Genomic DNA, 19,934 nt, shown 5'->3' with positions numbered 1-19,934 from the left:
TATCATTGCTCACAGTACATATCCAATATATTTCAGCGAGTGGAAATGCTTATCAATATAATGGCCATAACTCTGTAGTTGCTGTGTAGAGGCCTCATCAAAACCATGTTTCAAAAAGATGAGATTTTAGACGTCTCAAAATATAAGGTAATTCAGTTGAATTCACCATTAATTACATAACACACAAATCACAAGGCTTTATCTTTGTCTTTCTTTTTTTGGAACACTGTGATTTAATTTAGACTGTCCTGTTTCCTTTCTTACTGGGATCCATTATTTCCAAAGGGTTGCATTATGGGAAATGTAGTCTGAAAATGAGAATCTCTAGTAATCCTGCTATCACTGGTTGTTTGAGTGATGTTTATGATACATAGAAGGCAGCGTGACCTAACACAAATATTTATATTTTAAGCTCCAAGAATATAGATTTTCTTTATCTCTTTTTATCTCATCTTTCCCTAAACTGAAGGTAGCTTGCAAAATTAAAAGGAACAAATCTATTAAAATTGATGCTGTCCATAAAACCACTAAAATTTTCATTTAAAAAATAATTGCATAGAATCAAAGACTGAACAGTCATACGACTGCTTAGTATCAACTTGATTTTGATCAAGATGAGCCATGTATGGTTTCCAAAAGGAAAAAAAAATAACTACAATTCCTCCAGGAAGTTATTCCCCTGCCTCGATAAACAGCTGAAAAAGTCCCTCTTGACCCCATCACTGGCTACAGTATATTATCTGCTTGAAGCAGGGCTGTTTTTGAGCAGGAAAGCACAGGAACACAATTCTGGCTGGCTTGGGGTCAGTGGTGTGGCCTAATATGCAAATGAGTTCCTGCTGGGCTTTTTCTATTTAAAAGCACTGCGTGAAACAATGGTGGCATTAGGAGGTGTGGCCTAATATGCAAATAAGTTCCTGCTGGGCTTTTTCTACCAAAACCCCTCCTGGCTTGAGGGAATTCTGAACAGGACTCTGTCCATACCTCTTGCGTTGAATCATATAATTGATCCTCCTAGCTAGGCTTCCAAACCCCCCCGCCCTGCCGGGGGACCCCTAGATTAGCAGCCTAATTCCCCGCTCTCTAAAAATCCCATAGCAGGGGTGGGGGGGTGGAACGGCTTCATGTCTCTTTCCCTGACTGGCTTCAGGCTTCTCCCTTCCTCCAAGTCACCAAGACCCGCCCACCGCCGGCCTGCTATTCGCTCCAGTCCGGCCTCCCTTCGCGAGGTGCATGCTGGGACTTGTAGTCCTTGCATCCTCTCACGTCTGCTGAGCATTATTCTCTATGTGGAGATTGATTCTCATAGGGTATAATGGGGAATTGATCTGGAGGTTTTGGGGGCTCTGGGGGAGCTGTTTTTTGAGGTAGAGGCATCAAATTTTCAGTATAGTATCTAGTGACTCTCCTCAAAGTATCTCCCAAGTTTCAAAACGATTGGACCAAGGGGTCTCATTCTATGAGCCCCAAAAGAAGGTGCCCCTATCCTTCATTATTTCCTATGGAAGGAAGGCATTTAAAAAGGTGTGCGGTTCCTTTAAATGTGATGGCCAGAACTCCCTTGGAGTTCAATTATGCTTGTCACACCCTTGTTCCTGGCTCCGCCCTGATGTCTCCTGTCTTCACCTCCAAAGTCCCCAGATATTTCTTGAATTGGACTTGGCAACCCTACTCCTAGCCCATGATCTACTGTCTGTGTCATGCACTGGAGTGCAGGCAAGGGGGAAGTCCAAGTTCAGTCTGAGTCAGAGCCAGAGGAGCGTTGCAGATACCAGTAGCCGAGTCCAAGTCACAGTCCGAGAGCAGGGTTGTTCAAGCCAGGAGTCAGGAAACCGGGAAGTCAGAGCAGGAACAGAGCCAAGGAATGGGAGCCAGAGTGGTCGCTAGTCACTGGATGGACTTGTTGCTTCCACAGAGCATGCAGCTCGAAGCAGGAGCTTAAATAGCCCGCTGCTGCTGTTTCCAGTTAGCAAGCAGTGGGGCCAGCCTGGCGTCTGCTAAAACTCTAGGCTGAGTGAACGCCTTGCTTGCATTCTGGCCTCCTTTCGCCGGGTTGCTAAGTCCTGGTGGAGCCTTTCCTGTATGCAAGCAAGGCGAGGTGATGAACTGGGGTGTGTGCCTGTCTGTTTTTGTTCCTGGTCAGTTGTAGAGCCAGGTGCCGAGAATGTTGCGGGCGGCGGCAGTGAATCAGTCAAGCCATGAGAGGGGCCAGCTGCAGTTTCCACTGGGCCTGTTAACGCTGTCGGCTCTGCCTGGCCAGGCCCCTTGTCAGAGCCCATGACAGTCTGAGGCTTTCCAAATCTAAGGCAGAAGACTTCTACAGCTTTGAGGTCCTTTCCTGTTTTTGCTGTCTCTGAGCCATGGTCCTTCCCTACAGGCAGAATATGCAGGTTCGGCTGTTACAGGGGTGTCAAGATTATAGCCAGGGGTGTCAAGTTTATAACCAAAGGTGGCATGCAGAAGGTCCCAAGAATCTACCAGCAGATTTGAGAGGCCACCTGTTCATTTCAACAGGGGCAGCTGATGTGCATTCAGAGAAAGGCTGCTTGCGCCACTATTAGCAGAATGGATCTGCACCTTGGGTGGGCTCCAAGGATTTGATTCTGCAAAGAGTGATTCAGGGGTTCTGCTCTACTAGCAGTGATCCAAACAGGGTTGGAATTCTAGCGGGAGCTTCTTTGCATATTTAGGCCACACCCCCTGATGTAGCCAATTCTCCAACAGCTTACAAGACTCTTTTTTGTAAGCTCTTGGAGGACTGGCTACATCAGGGGGTGTGACCTAATATGCAAAAGAGCTCCCGCTAGAATTCCACCCTTGGATCCAAAGGTTCTGTTCTGTTAGCAGTGAAGCCTTCCTCTGGTACATGAGGTCTGCTCCCCCACTGGAAGACTCTTTGCTGGAGAAAGATTTCTTCCTTGCATCAGAAGAAGACACCATCATTAACAAAATGGACTCTTGCAATCCATGCTGTTTGACCAATCCTGGCAGAAGCAGCTTCCTAGTACAAAACATGATACATTGGCTCTTAGAAGCAGGGTAGAAAGAATTACTAATCTACCAGAGAGAGGGCCTTCTCGGTAGCAGCCCCCAACTGGTGGCACCAGCTACCAGAAGACGAGAGGGCCTTGCGGGACCTCACCCAGTTCCGCAAGGCCTGTAAAACCACACTCTTCCGGTTAGCCTTTAACTGATCTAGAGTTACCATTATTGTGGGAGAAAATGTAAGAACACTGAAGCCATCAGATGCAAAACAACTACATAGCACCAGATTGTTTTAATGATTAATTATTGAATTTTAAATTGTCGTATTAGTTATGCATTTTTAAACTGATTGTTTTTATTGTTTATTATTCCTGCTCCGGCGGGGAGGGCGGATATAAATCAAATAAAATAAATAAATAGTGGCCAGATTTGTGTAATCAGGTACCCCAAATCTTTATGTTGGGAGTGTGACCAGTTTATTACAGTACTAGGATTAAAGCAAGGCTAGAGAAAATTTTCAGACCACTAAAGGAATTGTTTATTTTATGTAATCAGAACTGATTTGGCTATGTGTTCATGGTTGAACATGAAGTCCTAAATATTTTTTTTATTCGTAAATGCACGCAACAAGCATGGGGGGGGGGGGAATGGGGGAGAGTGAAACAGAGATTTCAAAAGGCAATATGAATTATAAATACAAATAACCCCCTGTGTTTTCTTATTCACTGGTGCAGAATCAATACAAATTCTTTTCAAACCTGAATAGAGTGTGAAACAAGAGCTATCTTTCCCTCCATGCTTCCTGACTTCAATATCATTATGTACAATAATTGGGTCTGTAAAAACCTATCAGATGAAAAGAGAGAGATGGGAGAGGTGTGGATCTGAGAACTGACCCCACTTTTCTGTAGGCAGATATGAGTCTGAGAACAAAATGGGTGTCTGGTGGTTGTTGGGGGGGAGGGCGGGGTTTGTTAAGTTAGTACATAAAACAGATAATCTCTGCAAAAGTATGATAGGTCTGTTTATTCGTTTGCTTAAAGGGAGACAGTACTCTATATTGGTCTCCAAGGACAGGAGATACAGAGCCGATAAAATTTAAGCCAATGTGGCATAGTCAGCGGAATATGTTTTTATTTCATTTTTACCCTGTCTTCTTCTGCAATGGGGACCCAAAGCAGCTTACACTATTCTGCATTTTATCCCATGAGGCTGGTTAGGCTGAGTGTGTGTGTGATTGGCCCCAGGTCACCCAGCAAGCTTCCATGATAGAGATTCAAACCTGGCTCTCGCAGACTCAGTCCAACGCTCCAATCGCTACACCAAACTGGCTGCCAAGATTGGACTTGGCCTGGAGGAACTGGCAGTTAAATGCCACGCGGTGACAAAATTCAGAAAGTGACTTGACAGTGCCATCCTAAGCCAAGTTTAAGTCTCCTTTGTACATTGAAGTAAATGAAATTAGATGAATGTAACTCTGCTTAGGAGAATACTACAAGTGAAGCAGATTGTTTTCTTGGGGGACAGTGAGCAATGCCACTTTTCTCCTCAACAGGGACCTAACAAGGCTTACAAAAAGTATAATTTAAACTAACAAACAGGGAAAATGCAATAAACTGCATCCTGGGTGGTTTCTGGATCCACTGGGTCACTTTACTCAAAGCCACAGGCTACAGGAAGAAGAATTGCAGATTTATACCCCATCCTTCTCCCTGAATCAGAGACTCAGAGCGGCTTACAATCTCCTATGTCTTCTCCCCTCACTACAGACACCCTGTGAGATGGGTGGGGCTGAGAGGGCTCTCACAACAGCCACCCTTTCAAGCACAACCTCTGCCAGACCAGAGCTATGGCTGACCCAAGGCCATTCCAGCAGGTGCAAGTGGAGGAGAGGGGAATCAAACTCGGTTCTCCCAATAAGAGTCCACACACCCAGTACACCAAACTGGCTCTCCTACAAGCCATGGCCTAAGAACCAAAAGCCCTTTGGCTCATGCATCTGGCTACATCTAGGCTTGAATACTTTTCCATAGGAAGAGAAACAGAAGTTCAGCCTAGCAGCTAGCAGAAATGCTTCAAAGGTTTCCCCTTCCTTCCCAGCAGAGCCCCTGTTTGAAATGGCTATAACACATTGGCCGTCCCTAAGCTATTCCAAACCCAGCTTCATAGAAAACATTAGTGAAATCTCTTCCTTGTGCTCTTAATCTTAGATGTCACAATGGCATCAATAATGTTGGCGGGCTTCTTTTTTCTCTGTTTTGCTAACAGGTACAAGCAGCGCCGAAGTAAAGGAGAACCGCAACGTTGGCAACCTGGAAGATCATCCCATCTCCGCTAATGAAAGGTCAAGAGTGGGAGTTTCCAGCCTCAAAAGGAAAAGGCCCCTGGAAGAGGGCAACAATGGACATTTCTGCAAACTCCAGCTCATCTGGAAGAAGGTCTCGTGGTCAGTCACGCCAAAGAATGCTCTGGTCCAGCTACATGAACTTAAACCAGGTTTACAATACAAAATGGTGTCTCAGACTGGCCCTGTCCATGCACCGGTATTTGCAGTCGCTGTGGAAGTTAATGGACTTACGTTTGAAGGCACCGGACCAACAAAGAAGAAGGCCAAAATGAAGGCTGCTGAACTAGCCTTGAAGTCTTTTGTTCAATTTCCCAATGCGTGTCAAGCTCATTTTGCCATGGGGAATTGTTTCAACCCTTCCACAGACTTTACGTCAGACCAGGCAGACTTCCCAGACACTCTGTTCAAGGAGTTCGAACCATCGACGCACAGCAAGGACTTCTCGGTCTATAACCCAGTTAATAATGAATTGCTTTCTACAGCCTACCGGCACGGGAGGTTCCTCTACCACACCTTGGACTTAATGGGCCACGGTAAACAAAACAAGCGCAAGATGGCTTCCAGCACAGAAAGCGAAAAGAACCCCGTGGTGTTACTCAATGAGTTGCGGTCAGGACTGAGGTATGTCTGCCTTTCAGAGACTGTGGAGAAGCAACATCTCAAGAGTTTTGTGATGGCAGTAAGAGTGGATGGGAGAACGTTTGAAGGCTCAGGACGCAGCAAGAAGCTGGCCAAAGGTCAAGCAGCACAGGCTGCGCTTCAGGCCCTCTTTAACATTCGGCTGCCCAGCCATGGTCCCAGGAGGAGTAAATGTAATCATTTGCCACAGGTGAGAGCTCTCAGGTAGTTGCCCACCAAGCGGAAGGGATTCTTTAAGATTAATGCAATTTGTTGTTTTTCCAGCTGTAAATTGTGACTTTCTCAGAATCCTCTCCTCACAGCAAAGTAAGTGCTCTGTGGCGGTGAAACCATTTCCTCACAGAGGCCACATGTAAAAAAACTTTTGCATATATTAGCTTTCAGGACTGCTTTAGCTAACTGATAAAAGGGGCAATTGCCCGGGCCCCACATCCATTGGGACTCACCACACATGCGGGAAAGAGGCAAGGTTTGTATATGTTACCTATTGGTGTGCGGGCAATGCATGTAGAAGGAAAATGGAACTCAACATGGCGGACCTGCCCACATTCACAACCAAGCATACTGATCCTACCGACTTCTATGGGCATTCACCCAAATGAGGACATGGCACCTCCATGTGTATACCCTAGTATGTGTCCTACCACTTAGCTTTTTATCATGGAATCATAGAGTTAGAAGGGACCTCCAGGGTCATCTAGTCCAACCCCTTGCACAATGCAGGAAACTCACAAATACCTCCCCCTAAATTCACAGGATCTTCTAAATGAAACATTCCTCCAGCCTAGAGAGTCATTTCCTAGTTTTACGTTGCTCTCTCCCCCCACCCCCCGCCCTGAAGAAGCAGTTAAGTTGGAGGAAGGTGCTGTAGGCTGGAGAAAGGCTTCACATTTTGATTAGCAAAGTTGCAGGATACATTCTGCTGGTCCCTCGTTACAGGTGTTGCTGCATGGATGAGGTCCTAATCACCGTCTGTGTGTATTGGGCTATCCATAAGTATGGGTTCCCACTTGGCCCATCCGAGGCTATCTTGCTCAGGGCCCTATCAGGTCTACAGCCAGTTCTTCTTACTTTGCTAAGAGCCGTTTATGGGTTCTTTTCTAAAGAGAAATATGAGACAGCTGCATTCTTTCAGCCACAGTTTTGTAATACAGTCGCATGTGGTGAAAGCAGATCTCTCTTTTTTAGAAGGTTGCACTTGAACTATAGAAAAATCACATGTAACGTATGATTTGGGATGTCCTTGTTTCCTTTGCTTTCAAGTTACTCTTAGATCGTTCTCTGAAAAAAAAAAATGTAGTGCAGATGGTGTCTTTTTCTAGATCTTATCCCCAGACAATTCTGCCTGAGGCAAGGTTTAAAGATCTTTGCGTAGGTTGTCAAATTTCAGAGTGACAGAAAGGAAACGACTTCTGTGCTGTCTTGCCGATTGTATGTGCATTCAGACATAAATACAGGCAAAATGTTGGACATTATTCTTCCTGAGTCACAGATAGCACACTGAAGAGGCCTCATGTTTGAGACATATTCTTAGTTTTGATGGGAGGCTCCCTTCCTTGGAGGAAGACTTCTCACTTAGATGAACGAAATCGATGGAGGCAACCCACAAGAGTTGAAGGTTGTGAAATATTAATGGGGAACAAATGAGTTGCGATTGGTCAGAACAAGAGAGGCGGCTCTACTAGAATGGATTTTGCTGTCTTCATTCTCTGTTGTCCCAAAGCTATCCTCATATGAGTTTTACTCTCCAGATTTCATTTTGATGTTGTTAATAGCAGCTGAAGCTGATTCTCGGTACAAGCAACGTTTCTTTAGATTTTCCTGTGTGTTTCAAGAATAAGGTGGAACGAGTGCTTATATATTCTTTTCTTTCTGAGAAGGATCTGCTTTCGAAAGAGATGCTGCCTTCCAAGACTTACTTGTTGGTTTTTAAAAGGAGGTTGTAGCATTTTAAAGACTCGCGGATTGATCATGGCATACGTTTCATGGATTAGAATCAACACAATTAAACGCATGGATTGTATCCACTTAACTGGCAGATACACATGTGGGTATATACGGGGGGAAATGTGCACAGCAGGGTCAAAAGGCAATAAAATGCAAGAGATACAATCTTGAGATGTTTCTTTGTAAAGCCCAAATCATACTAGATAAACACAGTGACTATTCACAAGGGCTGTGTGGGTGATAAAAGAACCTTGTAGTTCAGTTTCAGTTTATTTCAGTTTACATCCCGCCCTTCCCACCGAAGCGGCATATAAAATCTAACATAGAGTTTGGTTTTAAAATACATCAGTTTGCAACAATTTAAAACAATAACATAGTAAAACATATAGAACAAACGATCTGCCAAAGTGCTACACTACAACCTTCCATAAATTATACTAATTTACTGTTGGCTAGACCGATATTGTCAGATCTCAGAAGCTAAGGACAGTTGGCCCTGATTTGTAGTAGGATGGGAGACCGTCAAGGAAGTCCGGGTTGCTGTGTAGAGGCGAATGCTGGCAAACCACCTCTGAACATCTCTTACCTTGAAAACTTTGTGGTGTCACCATAAGTTGGCTACCATTTGACAGCACTGTCGTCCACCACCTCCAGTGTGAGAACTACCTATAATTCTGATTGGACCCTAATTGGATAGTATAATATAGTGAGTTCAATGCAAGGAGGAGACGTGGTTGAGGTGATCATAGCTCTCGGGACTTTTTTTGTAGAAAAAGCCCAGCATGAACTCATTTGCATATTAGACCACACCTACTGACACCACCACTGTTTCACAAAGAGGAAATAATTTGCATATCAAGGCACACCCCCGACACCAAGCCAGCCGGAACTGCGTTCCTGTGCGTTCCTGCTCAAAAAAAAATGCCATGGCTCTCTATTAGTTACAGCATGGTAACTGGTGAACTAGAAGACTGCTCAACAGGGCCAACTATATACACTTCAAGGTTCCCACGCTAGGACACCATTGGATCATTCAAACCAGCAGGGGACCCATGATTGGAGCTTGTTCCTGAGTCCCCAAGCTCAGTCCCAAAGGCTCCAATGAGCCAGGCAGGAACACATATAATAATATTCACATTAGTCCACATGCACAGCAGATAGTATTATACTATCTGTTTGTTTGCTTGTTTGTTTACGCTATTTACAGTCCACCTTTCTCACTGGGACTTGAGGCCAGTTACACAGAGTGAGTCAACACACTCAACCGTGAAACAGTGAAATTGAAGCCAACCAGAAGTCTAAAAATCAGAACCAAAGCAAAGCAGAATTAAATGATACAAAATTATGCAATGGGATTCACAGCCAACTATACACAGTAGTAAAGACCTCAGTCCCCAGTTATTTATCCAAGTAACTTTGGGAAGTCTTTTGTATAGTTGCCTGTGTAGAAAGCCCCTCTTGAATAATTCCGTGTCCCATAGATTGTGGAAATCCAGGAAAGCATGAGCCTTCCTGGCCTCCAGCAGGCCAGGCCATTCCATTCCACAAGGTGGTGGCCATGAAGGAGAAGGCACGTATATGGGCATTTTGCCACCATTTGCAGGTTGGCACTTACAGAAGGCCTTGCTCAGTTGAACATAGTGGTCGTGGTGAAGCATTGGGGGGACATGGTGTTGCAGATAAAGGTAAAGGTAGTCCGCTGTGCAAGCACCAGTCATTTCCGAATCCAGGGTGACATTGCATCACGATGTTTTCACAGCAGACTTTTTAACGAGGTGGTTTGCCATTGCCTTCCCCAGTCATCTACACTTTCCCCCCAGCAAGCTGGGTACTCATTTTACCGACTTTGGAAGGATGGAAGGCTGAGTCCACCTTGAACCAGCTACCTGAACCCAGCTTCCGCTGGGATCGAACTCAGGTCGTGAGCAGAGCTTGGACTGCAATACTGCAGCTTACCACTCTGCGCCATGGGACTCTGGTGTTGCAGACATGAGGGTCTAAAAAGCCATGAAGGGTTTTTTATGTGGTAGCCAATACTTTAAATTGAGCCCAGAAACTGATGAATAGCCAGTACAGTGACCGTAGAATGGCAATCAGCTGCTTCTCTGTAATTTGTAGACTCTTATTGGTGCTCATTGGGTTATTCCTGCATATTTTAGCAATGGATTGTAGCAATGCAGAATTAGGGAAATGGGTTTTCAAAGGCCATATCTTTGCCAATAACCTCCAGGGTCCATTTCAGTTGCAGCTGCTCAGATTGCTTTGAAGGGGAATAATTTGCATTGCAGCCATTTTTTGTAGATCGGGTTACCTCACCTCCCCCCCCCCCCCCCAGATTTAATGTCAGTGTGCTTTTCCTTGCAGGTGTATCTGGCCTTCTGTTCCTCTCCATTCCCCCACATTAGAAACACACCCTGTATCCTGCAGAGCTGGCATTTTCTGAGGCAATCATATAGCCCTAGAGTTCAGTCATCTTTGTAGGTCATCCTGCTTTTACATATCAAACAATTAAACTTTTGTGTGTGGTGGATGTGCCTGAAATTTTAAATGCATTTGCTGTACTGTTTCTTAACATAGAGTTCAAGACTCACCGAGCAGATGTCCAGTCACATGACACTGTTCCCACACCGTAACTTTGAAACAGGAGGGAAGGTGAACAGTTAAAGGCCTTTAGCGTTTAAATGGGAGAGGACTGCCACCCTACACTGCTGAGCGATATCACTCATGAGGAATTACGATCGCTATAGATGATTGTAATCACATATAGATGATTGTAAGCAGGATCCTATTATGTAACATTTGTACCACTTCTGTCAGAAGACAGAAAGTTATGATCCCGCCATCCTGACGTTTTGAGCAGCACCATTAAATGTATTTTAATTATTTTAAATTATAATCCTAAATCGTTTTGAATTGACTGTTAGCTGCCATGAGTCCGCTTGCGGAGAGGGCGGGATAGAAAACTAAAGTAATTAATAAATAAATAATATGGGGTAGGGTAGGGTAGAGTAGGCTTTAGCTAAAGACAACAGGGGTAGTCAGTTTAGATTTTTCCCTAGATTCAGTTTGAAGTAAATAAGAGCCGTCCCAAAAGTGATGCTTGGAATTCTGTGAACACCGCTTCCAGCATCTTTTCCCTTTAAAGAGTAGCGATGTTAGGCCCCAGTTAGGATCAGTACCACAGGGTGAGGTGAGGTTTATTTTCCCAGTCTGAAGTGACCCACTCAGAGCTGCTAATTTCTTCACTAGGAAAACATACAAATATTAATATGCCTATCTATTTGCCCCAGTGAGGCAAATAATGACTCAGTGAACTGGTTCATATAGAGGAAAGCGGAAGCCCTCTTCTTGTGCCATGACCTCAGTCAGAATCAACTTCCTGTACTCCTGCTGGCTAAAGGGGGAAAAGCTCTTGAAGTTAAATTCCCAGAATTCCCAGCATGGCCCTAAAAGATGGGCCTCAGGCAGCTGTTATTTGAAGGAATCAAATCCACAGATTCGGGTGAAGGAAAAGAACTGTTGAAATGCCCACAAGCAAATATTCAAAGAAAAGGACTAGCCACTGGGGATTGGCAGGGATGTTGCATAAGACACTGATATCACCTGGAAGTGATGTCATCACATTGACGATGCTGGGGCACACTGGTTTTTGGGCAAAACTCTATGGTAAATTCACCCTCAAATCAAAGAGTTTTGCCCAATACCCAGAGCATCCCCATGGAATGTCCTCAGTGTGATGATGTCACTTTTGAGTGACATCATTACATCAGGAACATTGCATGGGAATGTCTCTGTTTAGGGACAGGGTTCCCCCCACCAGTCAGCTGATCCGTGGCAAGAAAAAGTCCCTGAAACTGAGGGATCCCCCACTCAAACCTGGGGACTGGGAACCCTAGATCTACTGGCCAGGACTGAGCAGAATGGTCTCTGCAGCACTGCGTCATTAATATATTGTTAATTTATAGAATGTATAACATGATTTTCTTCCATCGCAAGGTCCAACAAAGCAGCTAACAATTTAAAATAGACATGATAGAATTACATTTTCAAACAGAAAATTTAATCAAAGATATGATTATTCTATATGCACGTCTCTGTTGCCTATATGCACGTCTCTGTTGTCTCGCCACAGGAAACCAGGAAGCCATTCAGAATATCCACAGAGGCAGGAGGTTCCTCACCTCATGTGCTTTGCAAACCACAGTTGAGCCACAGCAGTGACAGATGGGAAGCCAGCTGTTCCCTGCCTGGGCTTCCACCTCCCAAGGGCTCCTGGTGTATCTAGGAAACAACAGCAAACAAGTGACCACTGTCCAGCATGGTGGTGCAGTGATAAATCAAGCTGTCATATGCTTATCATTCCACTTTCTCAGACACAGATGTTCCATACGAGCAGACTTGCGGCAGTCCCAGTTCTCCATGATGTTGTTACTGTTCATTCCACCACTAATTCTGCCCTATAAATGGTATGACTGTTTCTCGGTTCGGAATGTTTTTTGCTTCTTACATTGATATTTTTGCTGCCTCCCAGGACTCCCGCCTCTCCCCCACCCCCTCCAAAAAAATAGGCTTTCTCTTCGGGCATCCAGATTTGAACCCGCTACTCCCATTCTGATTCTAGAGTTCTTTCCCACTGAGTTACCAGGCAGCTCACCTGGTAGATTTTTTTTCTCTCATCAAAGCAGCTTCCTTGGAAAATCTTCATTGCCCACACAGAGATACAAACACAAACATGTGTATGTTGTACAAAACATGGAAGGATTGGTCCCATAAGAGGATGAGGTCTTCTCTAGTAGGTCCTTCCCTGACCAGAGATTGGTTGTTTACAGGCTGCTGCTCCTTGATTTTCTAGGAGAACAATCCTCCGTCTGAACACAGCTGTGAAGCTTATGAATGCTAGTATAGTTGCAACAGGAGGGTTCTTCTCACAACACTTTCATTGAACAGCATCACAACCCCAAAATAAGAACAGCTGCATCACTTGCAGCCTTCCAGTCTGATGGCTCTAAAGACCTCACTCTCCCAAAGGAAGCCCAGTAGACTGTCTGGAATCAGCCTTGTGCATTATTTGCAAAAAGGATATAGACACCAGTGTGCTGTTGTGGCATTCTGGTCATTGCTACATAGTGATCGTTGCATTCTGTTTATGAGTAATGCAGCACATTATTGTTGCACGGAGGCCACAGAGTCTCATGATGGCAGTGGAAATACCAGAATGCAATGGAAAAGGCTATTAGTGCTACGAAGTTTAGTGCTTTTTTCTACTTATCTTTCTGTATGGTTGCCGGCAGTGCATAGGAATGCAATTACATTATGCAGACATTAGCCCCAGGCATAGCAAATCTAGCACAGTGGGACCATAAGATCTGCATGCCTGAATATGACTTCTTTCACACTGTTGTTTCAGAGTTGGTGTGTTCAGATAAACAACCTGGTCTTACTTGGACAAAGAACTCCATGATGTTTGAACCACACATTCTTGGAAACTTTCTTGGATCATTCACAGAACATCGTGCTTCTCTAGATAAACAGTGCAATTCTAAGCAGACTTAAATTTAAATCAGTGGGCTTAGGGTTCAGCTGTGTTTAGGATTGTTCCCTTGCCAAGGGCTGCTGATTCTTTTCAGCCCACCTCAAACTCTGGTTTACTCTTTGCAATTCTAGACAACTTCAGGATGGGAGAGGAGGGCGAATTTACCGTGGTGTAATAGCTGATCCTGTGGACATTGGGTATACCACTAAACATCTCTTAAAATGGAATTAATCTGAAGTCCCATTAATATGGAAGTGTGTTTTGAGACTGTAGACATGTCCAGGGCTTTTTTTGCAGCAGGAACTCCTTTGCATATTAGGCCACACCCCCTGATTTAGCCAGTCCTCCTGGAACTTTCGATAGGCTCTGTACTAGGAGCCTTGGAAGCTCTTTGAGGATTGGCTACATCAGGGGAAAGGAAAGGTCCCCTGTGAAAGCACCAGTTGTTTCTGACTCTGGGGTGACGTTGCTTTCACAACGTTTTCACGGCAGACTTTTTACGGGGTGGTTTGCCATTGCCTTCCCCAGTCATCTACACTTTACCCCGAGCAAGCTGGGTACTCATTTAACCGACCTCGGAAAGATGGAAGGCTGAGTCAACCTTGAGCCGTCTACCTGAAAACCCAGCTTCCACCAGGGATCGAACTCAGGTCGTGAGCAGATTTTAGGACTGCAGTACTGCAGCTTTAACACTCTGTGCCACGGATGTCTGGTCTAATATGCAAATGAGTTCCTGCTACAAAAAAAGGCCTGGACGTGTCTGTACATTGCATTTACTTTATTTTTCATTTCTTTTTTTTTTTTAATTTATATCTTGCCACTTCCTCAAGTGGGCTCGGGGCCAGTAAGATAAAGTTTTAAACGTTAAAGTTAATTTTTACAATAGAAATTAAAACAATAAAAGCAATAAATCAGTGTAAAACAGGGGTGGCCAAGGGTAGCTCTCCAGATGTTTTTTGCCTACAACTCCCATCAGCCCCAGCCAGCATGGCCAATGGCTAGGGCTGATGGGAGTTGTAGGCAAAAAACATCTGGAGAGCTACCCTTGGCCACCCCTGGTGTAAAAGATGGAAAAATATCTACTCAATAGCTCCAACAGCTGGATAGGTGGTCAGCTGAAGTCACATCACAGAAGGAGGAGGAAATTGGATTTATACCCTACCCTTTGTTAGCCAAAGGAGTCTCAGAGCGGCTTACAAATCTCCTTTCCCTTCCCCTCCACACAGCAGACAACCTGTGAGGTAGGTGGGGCTGAGAGAGCTCTCCCAGAACTGCCCTTGAGCAGAACAGCCTTGAGAGAACATGTAGCTGACCCAAGGTCACATCAGTAGGTGTAAGAGGAGAAGTGGGGAATAAAACCCAGTTCTATACCAAACAATGACACCAACAATTATCCATTGTGCATTCATCTGCAGTGTGTTCTGTTATGCGATATCATGCACAGGAATTACACAACTATTCTTTATGCATCCATAGGTGCTTATAAAATCCATGATGCAGTGTAACTGGGAAAGACAAGTACACAAGAACAGTGCATGCAAACTTGAGGCTATAAAACCAAGAATGTAGTATGTCTGTGGTGATAAACGGTATATGTGAGAGAAACTACACAAGAGGCAAGAAGTTGCTTATATTGGAGATAAGGCAGAGCAAGTGAGTCTGGCTCAGATCGAAACTGGTGGATGGATTTCCTATGGAAATCCATTGCTCTGGGCTGGGAAATGGAATTCAAGACATAATTCCTCTAGGGAAATTTCACACATTCCCGGTAAATTGGCTTGCTGAGTCAGACCGGCTTGAGAAGCAGAATGTAGCAGTCCTCATTTTAAGTGTAGAATAGAATAATATATAGGGGGAATTAGGGATATGACAGCAAGCCTTGCAAACTCTGCCATTCCTATACCCAGTGAGAATGGCAGAGGCTAGAAGTAGGTAAATATTTGTCTTAGTCTGGCTTTTTTTCTGAAAAAGGAGATGCCAGAACCCAAGAAAGAGAGAGAGAGAAATTCAGGAGAAACACACAAGTGCCTCTCATGAACTTTTAAACATTTTTTGGAGAATTTTGTTTCCATAAAGTGGTTTCAGAAATCCATTGTGCCATGTTCCCCCAGGAAAAAAAAAAACCCTGACCTTAGTGTTACCTCACTTGTAGGATTTTTTTTTTCTTGAAAATGGTGGTATTCTTCTTACGCAGGAAGTACAACCATTGTTTCCGCAGCCATAACTTGTTATCAAATCCATGATACAATGTGAGAGAAAGACAAATGCACATGAGCTGTAGTGCTTAACAGTCTACGAGGGTTTAACCAATGGTGTGGTATGTCCATGGGTGTAATAAATATATTGTATCATCCCTCTTGTTGCAGAAAAGTTTTTATTTATTTATTTATTTATTATTTTCAATTTATAGCCTGCCCTATCCCAAATGGGCTCTGAGTGGGTCACAACAGTCAATAATACAAGGTTAAAATCAGATACATATAATAAAACAATATACAATCTAAAAGCAATATAACAGTCTAAAAACAAACTCCACTTCTCCCATTGGTGGTATCAGTTGCCTTCACTCCTTCCGTACATCCCCCAGCTGATGTAAGATAAATGGGTCAGCAGAGTTATTTCATCGGGGTCCCTGCGGCAGTTTTCTGAATTATTTTTCCAGTTTGAGTCTCAACTATTCTCTGGGAATATCTTTGACCATTTTTGGATATGAGTTTTGCTGCTTTTACCATGCTTTTTGTGGCTTTTTAATCTTGTTTTGTAGAAGCCCCGTGGCGCAGAGTGTTAAAACTGCAGTACTGCAGTCCTAAACTCTGCTTATGACCTGAGTTAGATCCCCAGCGGAAGCTGGGTTTTCAGGTAACCGACTCGAGGTTGACTCAGCCATCCATCCTTCCGAGGACGGTAAAAGCAACGTCACCCCAGAGTTGGAAATGAATGGTGCTTGCACAGGGGACTACCTTTACCTTTTTAATCTTGTTGTATCAATAAACCACTTATTGAAAAGCTCTTATTGATACAAAGCAAAAGCAGTATAAACATTTTTACAGGTCAGAGTTAAACAGTTAATCCTTTGCATTTGTATAGCACAGGGGTGGCCAAACTTGCTTAACATAAGAGCCACATAGAATAAATGTCAGATGTTTGAGAGCCACAAGACATGAACCTCAGATATGTTTGAGAGCTGCAAGGAAGGAAGGAAGGCAAATAAATGAGGGGGAGGTGAAAAAAAAGCAGCTTTAACTTTAAATGCATTCTCCAAGCTGGCTTTAAATGCATTCTCCATTCACCGGCTGGCTTGGCTTGGAGATGTGATTTAAAGGAGGCAGATGCTGTCTCCAAGCTGGCCAGCAGGGTAGTTGGGGCTTTGAGAGCCACACGATATGTGTGAAAGACCCACATGTGGCTCCCAAGCCACAGTTTGGCCACCCCTGGTATAGCATTTTCAAATGTTCAGAGAATTTGGCCTGGGGTGGTGGTGAAGGCCCCATTCCAGGACTGTCTCGTGTTTCCTATCTGCTCCTGTTTGCAGAGGAGATATTTAAAGCATGAACATACTGCGATGTAGCACAGTCTTATAATCATGGTGACCAGTTGATCCAACAGCCCCTCTCTATATTAACTGAGATGTGGGAGTTGTACAAAATCAGCCCTCAGTGGTGCAGAAGTCAAGACTCACTGTCTCCCTTCTGAGAAGAGAGAGTCAAAGGCTCATAGAAATAAATTATTTTACATTAAATATTTTCATACTCCTGCAGCTTCATCTGTGTGTCTTGTATAGTTTCTCTCACATATACCGTTTATCACCACAGGTGTGTGTTACCTGATAGTATTAACTACTCTGACTTTCCTTAGCTTAGATGGCCCAGGCTGGCCTAATATTATCAGATCTCAGAAGCTAAGGATGGTTGGCTCTACTTAGTACTTGGATGAAAGACCACCAAGGAATTACAGGGTTGCTATGTGGAGAAAGGCAATAAGAAACCACCTCTGTTCCTTTCTTGCCTTGAGAATTCTGTGGCTTCACCATGAGTCAGCTGTGACTTGATAGTGCTTTCCACCACCACTCCAACCTTAAAACCCCATGAAATAGAGAGAGAACAGGCACTAGGTTACCAGCGCTGGGCTGCTGTCCCGGGCAAACAGCCCCCCCCCCGGACTTCCCACCTGCCGTGCGCCCTCCTCCCCGAGTGTGGCGGCAAAAGGCTCCAGTTGGCGCATTGGAGTGCACACCCCGCCACCCCTACTGGCTGCCCTGATCACTCAAGACCGGGAAGGGAAGAGGCAAAGTGGCAACAGGAAGGAAGAAGAAGAAGAATTGCAGATTTATACCCCGCCCTTCTCTCCAAATCAGAGACTCAGAGCGGCTTACAATCTCCCATGACTTCTCCCCCCACAACAGACACCCTGTGAGGTGGGTGGGGCTGAGAGGGCTCTCACAGCAGCTGCCCTTTCAAGGACAACCTCTGCCAGAGCTATGGCTGACCCACGGCCATTCCAGCAGATGCAAGTGGAGGAGTGGGGAATCAAACCCGGTTCTCCCAGATAAAAGTCCGCACACTTAACCACTACACCAAACTGGCTCTCTCTGAGAGCTTCCTTCCTGCCTCACCACCTCTTAGGGTTGCCAATCCCCAGGTGGGGGCAGGAGATCCCCCGGTTTGGAGGGCCCCCCCCCCGCTTCAGGGTTGTCAAAAAGCGGGGGGGAGGGGAGGGAAATGTCTGCTGGGAACTCTGTTATTCCCTATGGAGATTTATTCCCATAAAAAATCATGGAGAATTGCTCCATGGGTATCTGGGGCTCTGTGGGGGCTGTTTTTCGGGTTAGAGACACCAAATTTTCAGTATAGCATCTAGTGCCTCTCCTCAAAATACCTCCCAAGTTTCAAAAAGATTGGACCATGGGGTCCAATTCTATGAGCCCCAAAAGAAGGTGCCCCTATCCTTCATTATTTCCTATGGAAGGAAGGCATTGAAAAGGTTTGCCGTCCCTTTAAATGTGATGGCCAGAACTCCCTTTGGAGTTCAATGATGCTTGTCACAGCCTTGATCTTGGCTCCACCTCTAATGTCTCCTGGCTCCACCCCCAAAGTCCCCAGATATTTCTTGAATTGGACTTGGCAACCCTACCACCTCTTGCCTTCCTGCCAGTTGCTTTCATTTGCTGATGGCTTGGCCTCCCTCGCAGGCTGCTCAGGCTGCCTGTGGGGAGAGGGTGGGGGTGGGAGGGGGCACCTGGCACCCCTGTAGGACAGGTGGCGCCCACAGGTGGTTGCCTGTCTGGCCTACTCAGACATGCCAGGCCTGGAGAGGAGAGGAAAGGAGAGCAGCTACCCAATCCTTTTTTTAAAAAAAGGGAAAGTCGAATTCATCTACTATAGGACTTTCCTAAATTATAGATGGGTGTTCTGGAAAATCTTTAGTTAAAAGAAATATGCAATCTAGCTTTCATTGCCCAGGGTGTAAAATGGCACTTTTAAAGACGACGGTCTGCGAGCTTATAAACAAAACCGCCAAAAGTATTGCTTTCTTTCTGAATGTGCTTCTCTCATCAGGAATTAAATGTTATGTATTTCCTGTGACTAAGGCCTAAACCCACTGATGCTAAAAAGGAAACTCAAGCCTCTTCTTAAAGGCTTACACCCTGATCTGGCAATTTGTCATGGGTGAGACTGTTCCAGAAGCACACATGGAGCTTTCCCCATTTTAGCAAACATTGCGAGGCTAGGTACGGGTTCTCATTGCAACTAAAGCTGCAGCATTTAACTGATTATTCGATTAGATTGTTCATTAAAATCTCTTTTGTTTCTGGCAGTTCTTAGGGTCATCTAGATACTAGTTTATTTAGTTATTTATACCCTGCTTTTCTCAGCAACCCAAAGCAGCTTACATCACCAACCTTGAACCACGAGAAAAGGTGAGATATCAATGTTTTAACAAATAAACGTTGTTCTCCTTCCCATCTTACCCTCACAACAACCCTGTAAGGTAGGTTAGGCTGAGAAAGTGTTACTGACCCAGCGTCATCCAGCAAGCTCCTATGGTAGAGCAGGAATTCAAAGTCTCCCATATCTAGTCTAACCATCACATTGCTTTGGCTCAAAAACTCGTGGGCATCTATCATTGGGTTCTCTCACTTTTTAAGAAAAGGAGCAATGCTTTTATCGGTTGACACCCTTAATAGTCATAAACAGACAAGCATGAGTTTAAATGCACAGCCATCTCTCGATTAAATGCACCTTCCCTGGCCAAAACTACCCCTTCCAATTCATAAACTAAAGCTTCATTTCATTTTTTTTTTACTGCAGATTTATACCCTGCCCTTCTCTCTGAATCAGAGACTCAGAGCGGCTTACAATCTCCTTTATCTTCCTCCCCCCACAACAGACACCCTGTGAGGTGGGTGGGGCTGAGAGAGCTCTCATAGCAGATGCCCTTTCAAAGATAACCTCTGCCAGAGCTATGGCTGACCCAGGGCCATTC

At 44.7% G+C, this 19,934-nt stretch overlaps 1 protein-coding gene across 2 annotated transcripts in view; it reads left to right on the top strand.

Moving 5' to 3' along the window:
• ADARB2 (adenosine deaminase RNA specific B2 (inactive)) overlaps positions 1-19,934 on the top strand; it is a 568,510-nt gene that overhangs the window by 373,129 nt on the left and 175,447 nt on the right. For both annotated transcript variants that reach the window (XM_060248094.1, XM_060248093.1), the window contains one exon: positions 5,254-6,161. In XM_060248094.1, coding sequence (XP_060104077.1) covers positions 5,254-6,161 — 908 coding nt within the window. The remainder of the gene's footprint in view (positions 1-5,253; positions 6,162-19,934) is intronic.

The sequence above is a fragment of the Heteronotia binoei genome, chromosome 10, assembly GCF_032191835.1.
Source record: "Heteronotia binoei isolate CCM8104 ecotype False Entrance Well chromosome 10, APGP_CSIRO_Hbin_v1, whole genome shotgun sequence".
NCBI lineage: Eukaryota > Metazoa > Chordata > Lepidosauria > Squamata > Gekkonidae > Heteronotia > Heteronotia binoei.
The sequence above is the reverse complement of the archived record's forward strand: the minus strand, read 5'-3'. Positions and strand labels throughout refer to the sequence as shown.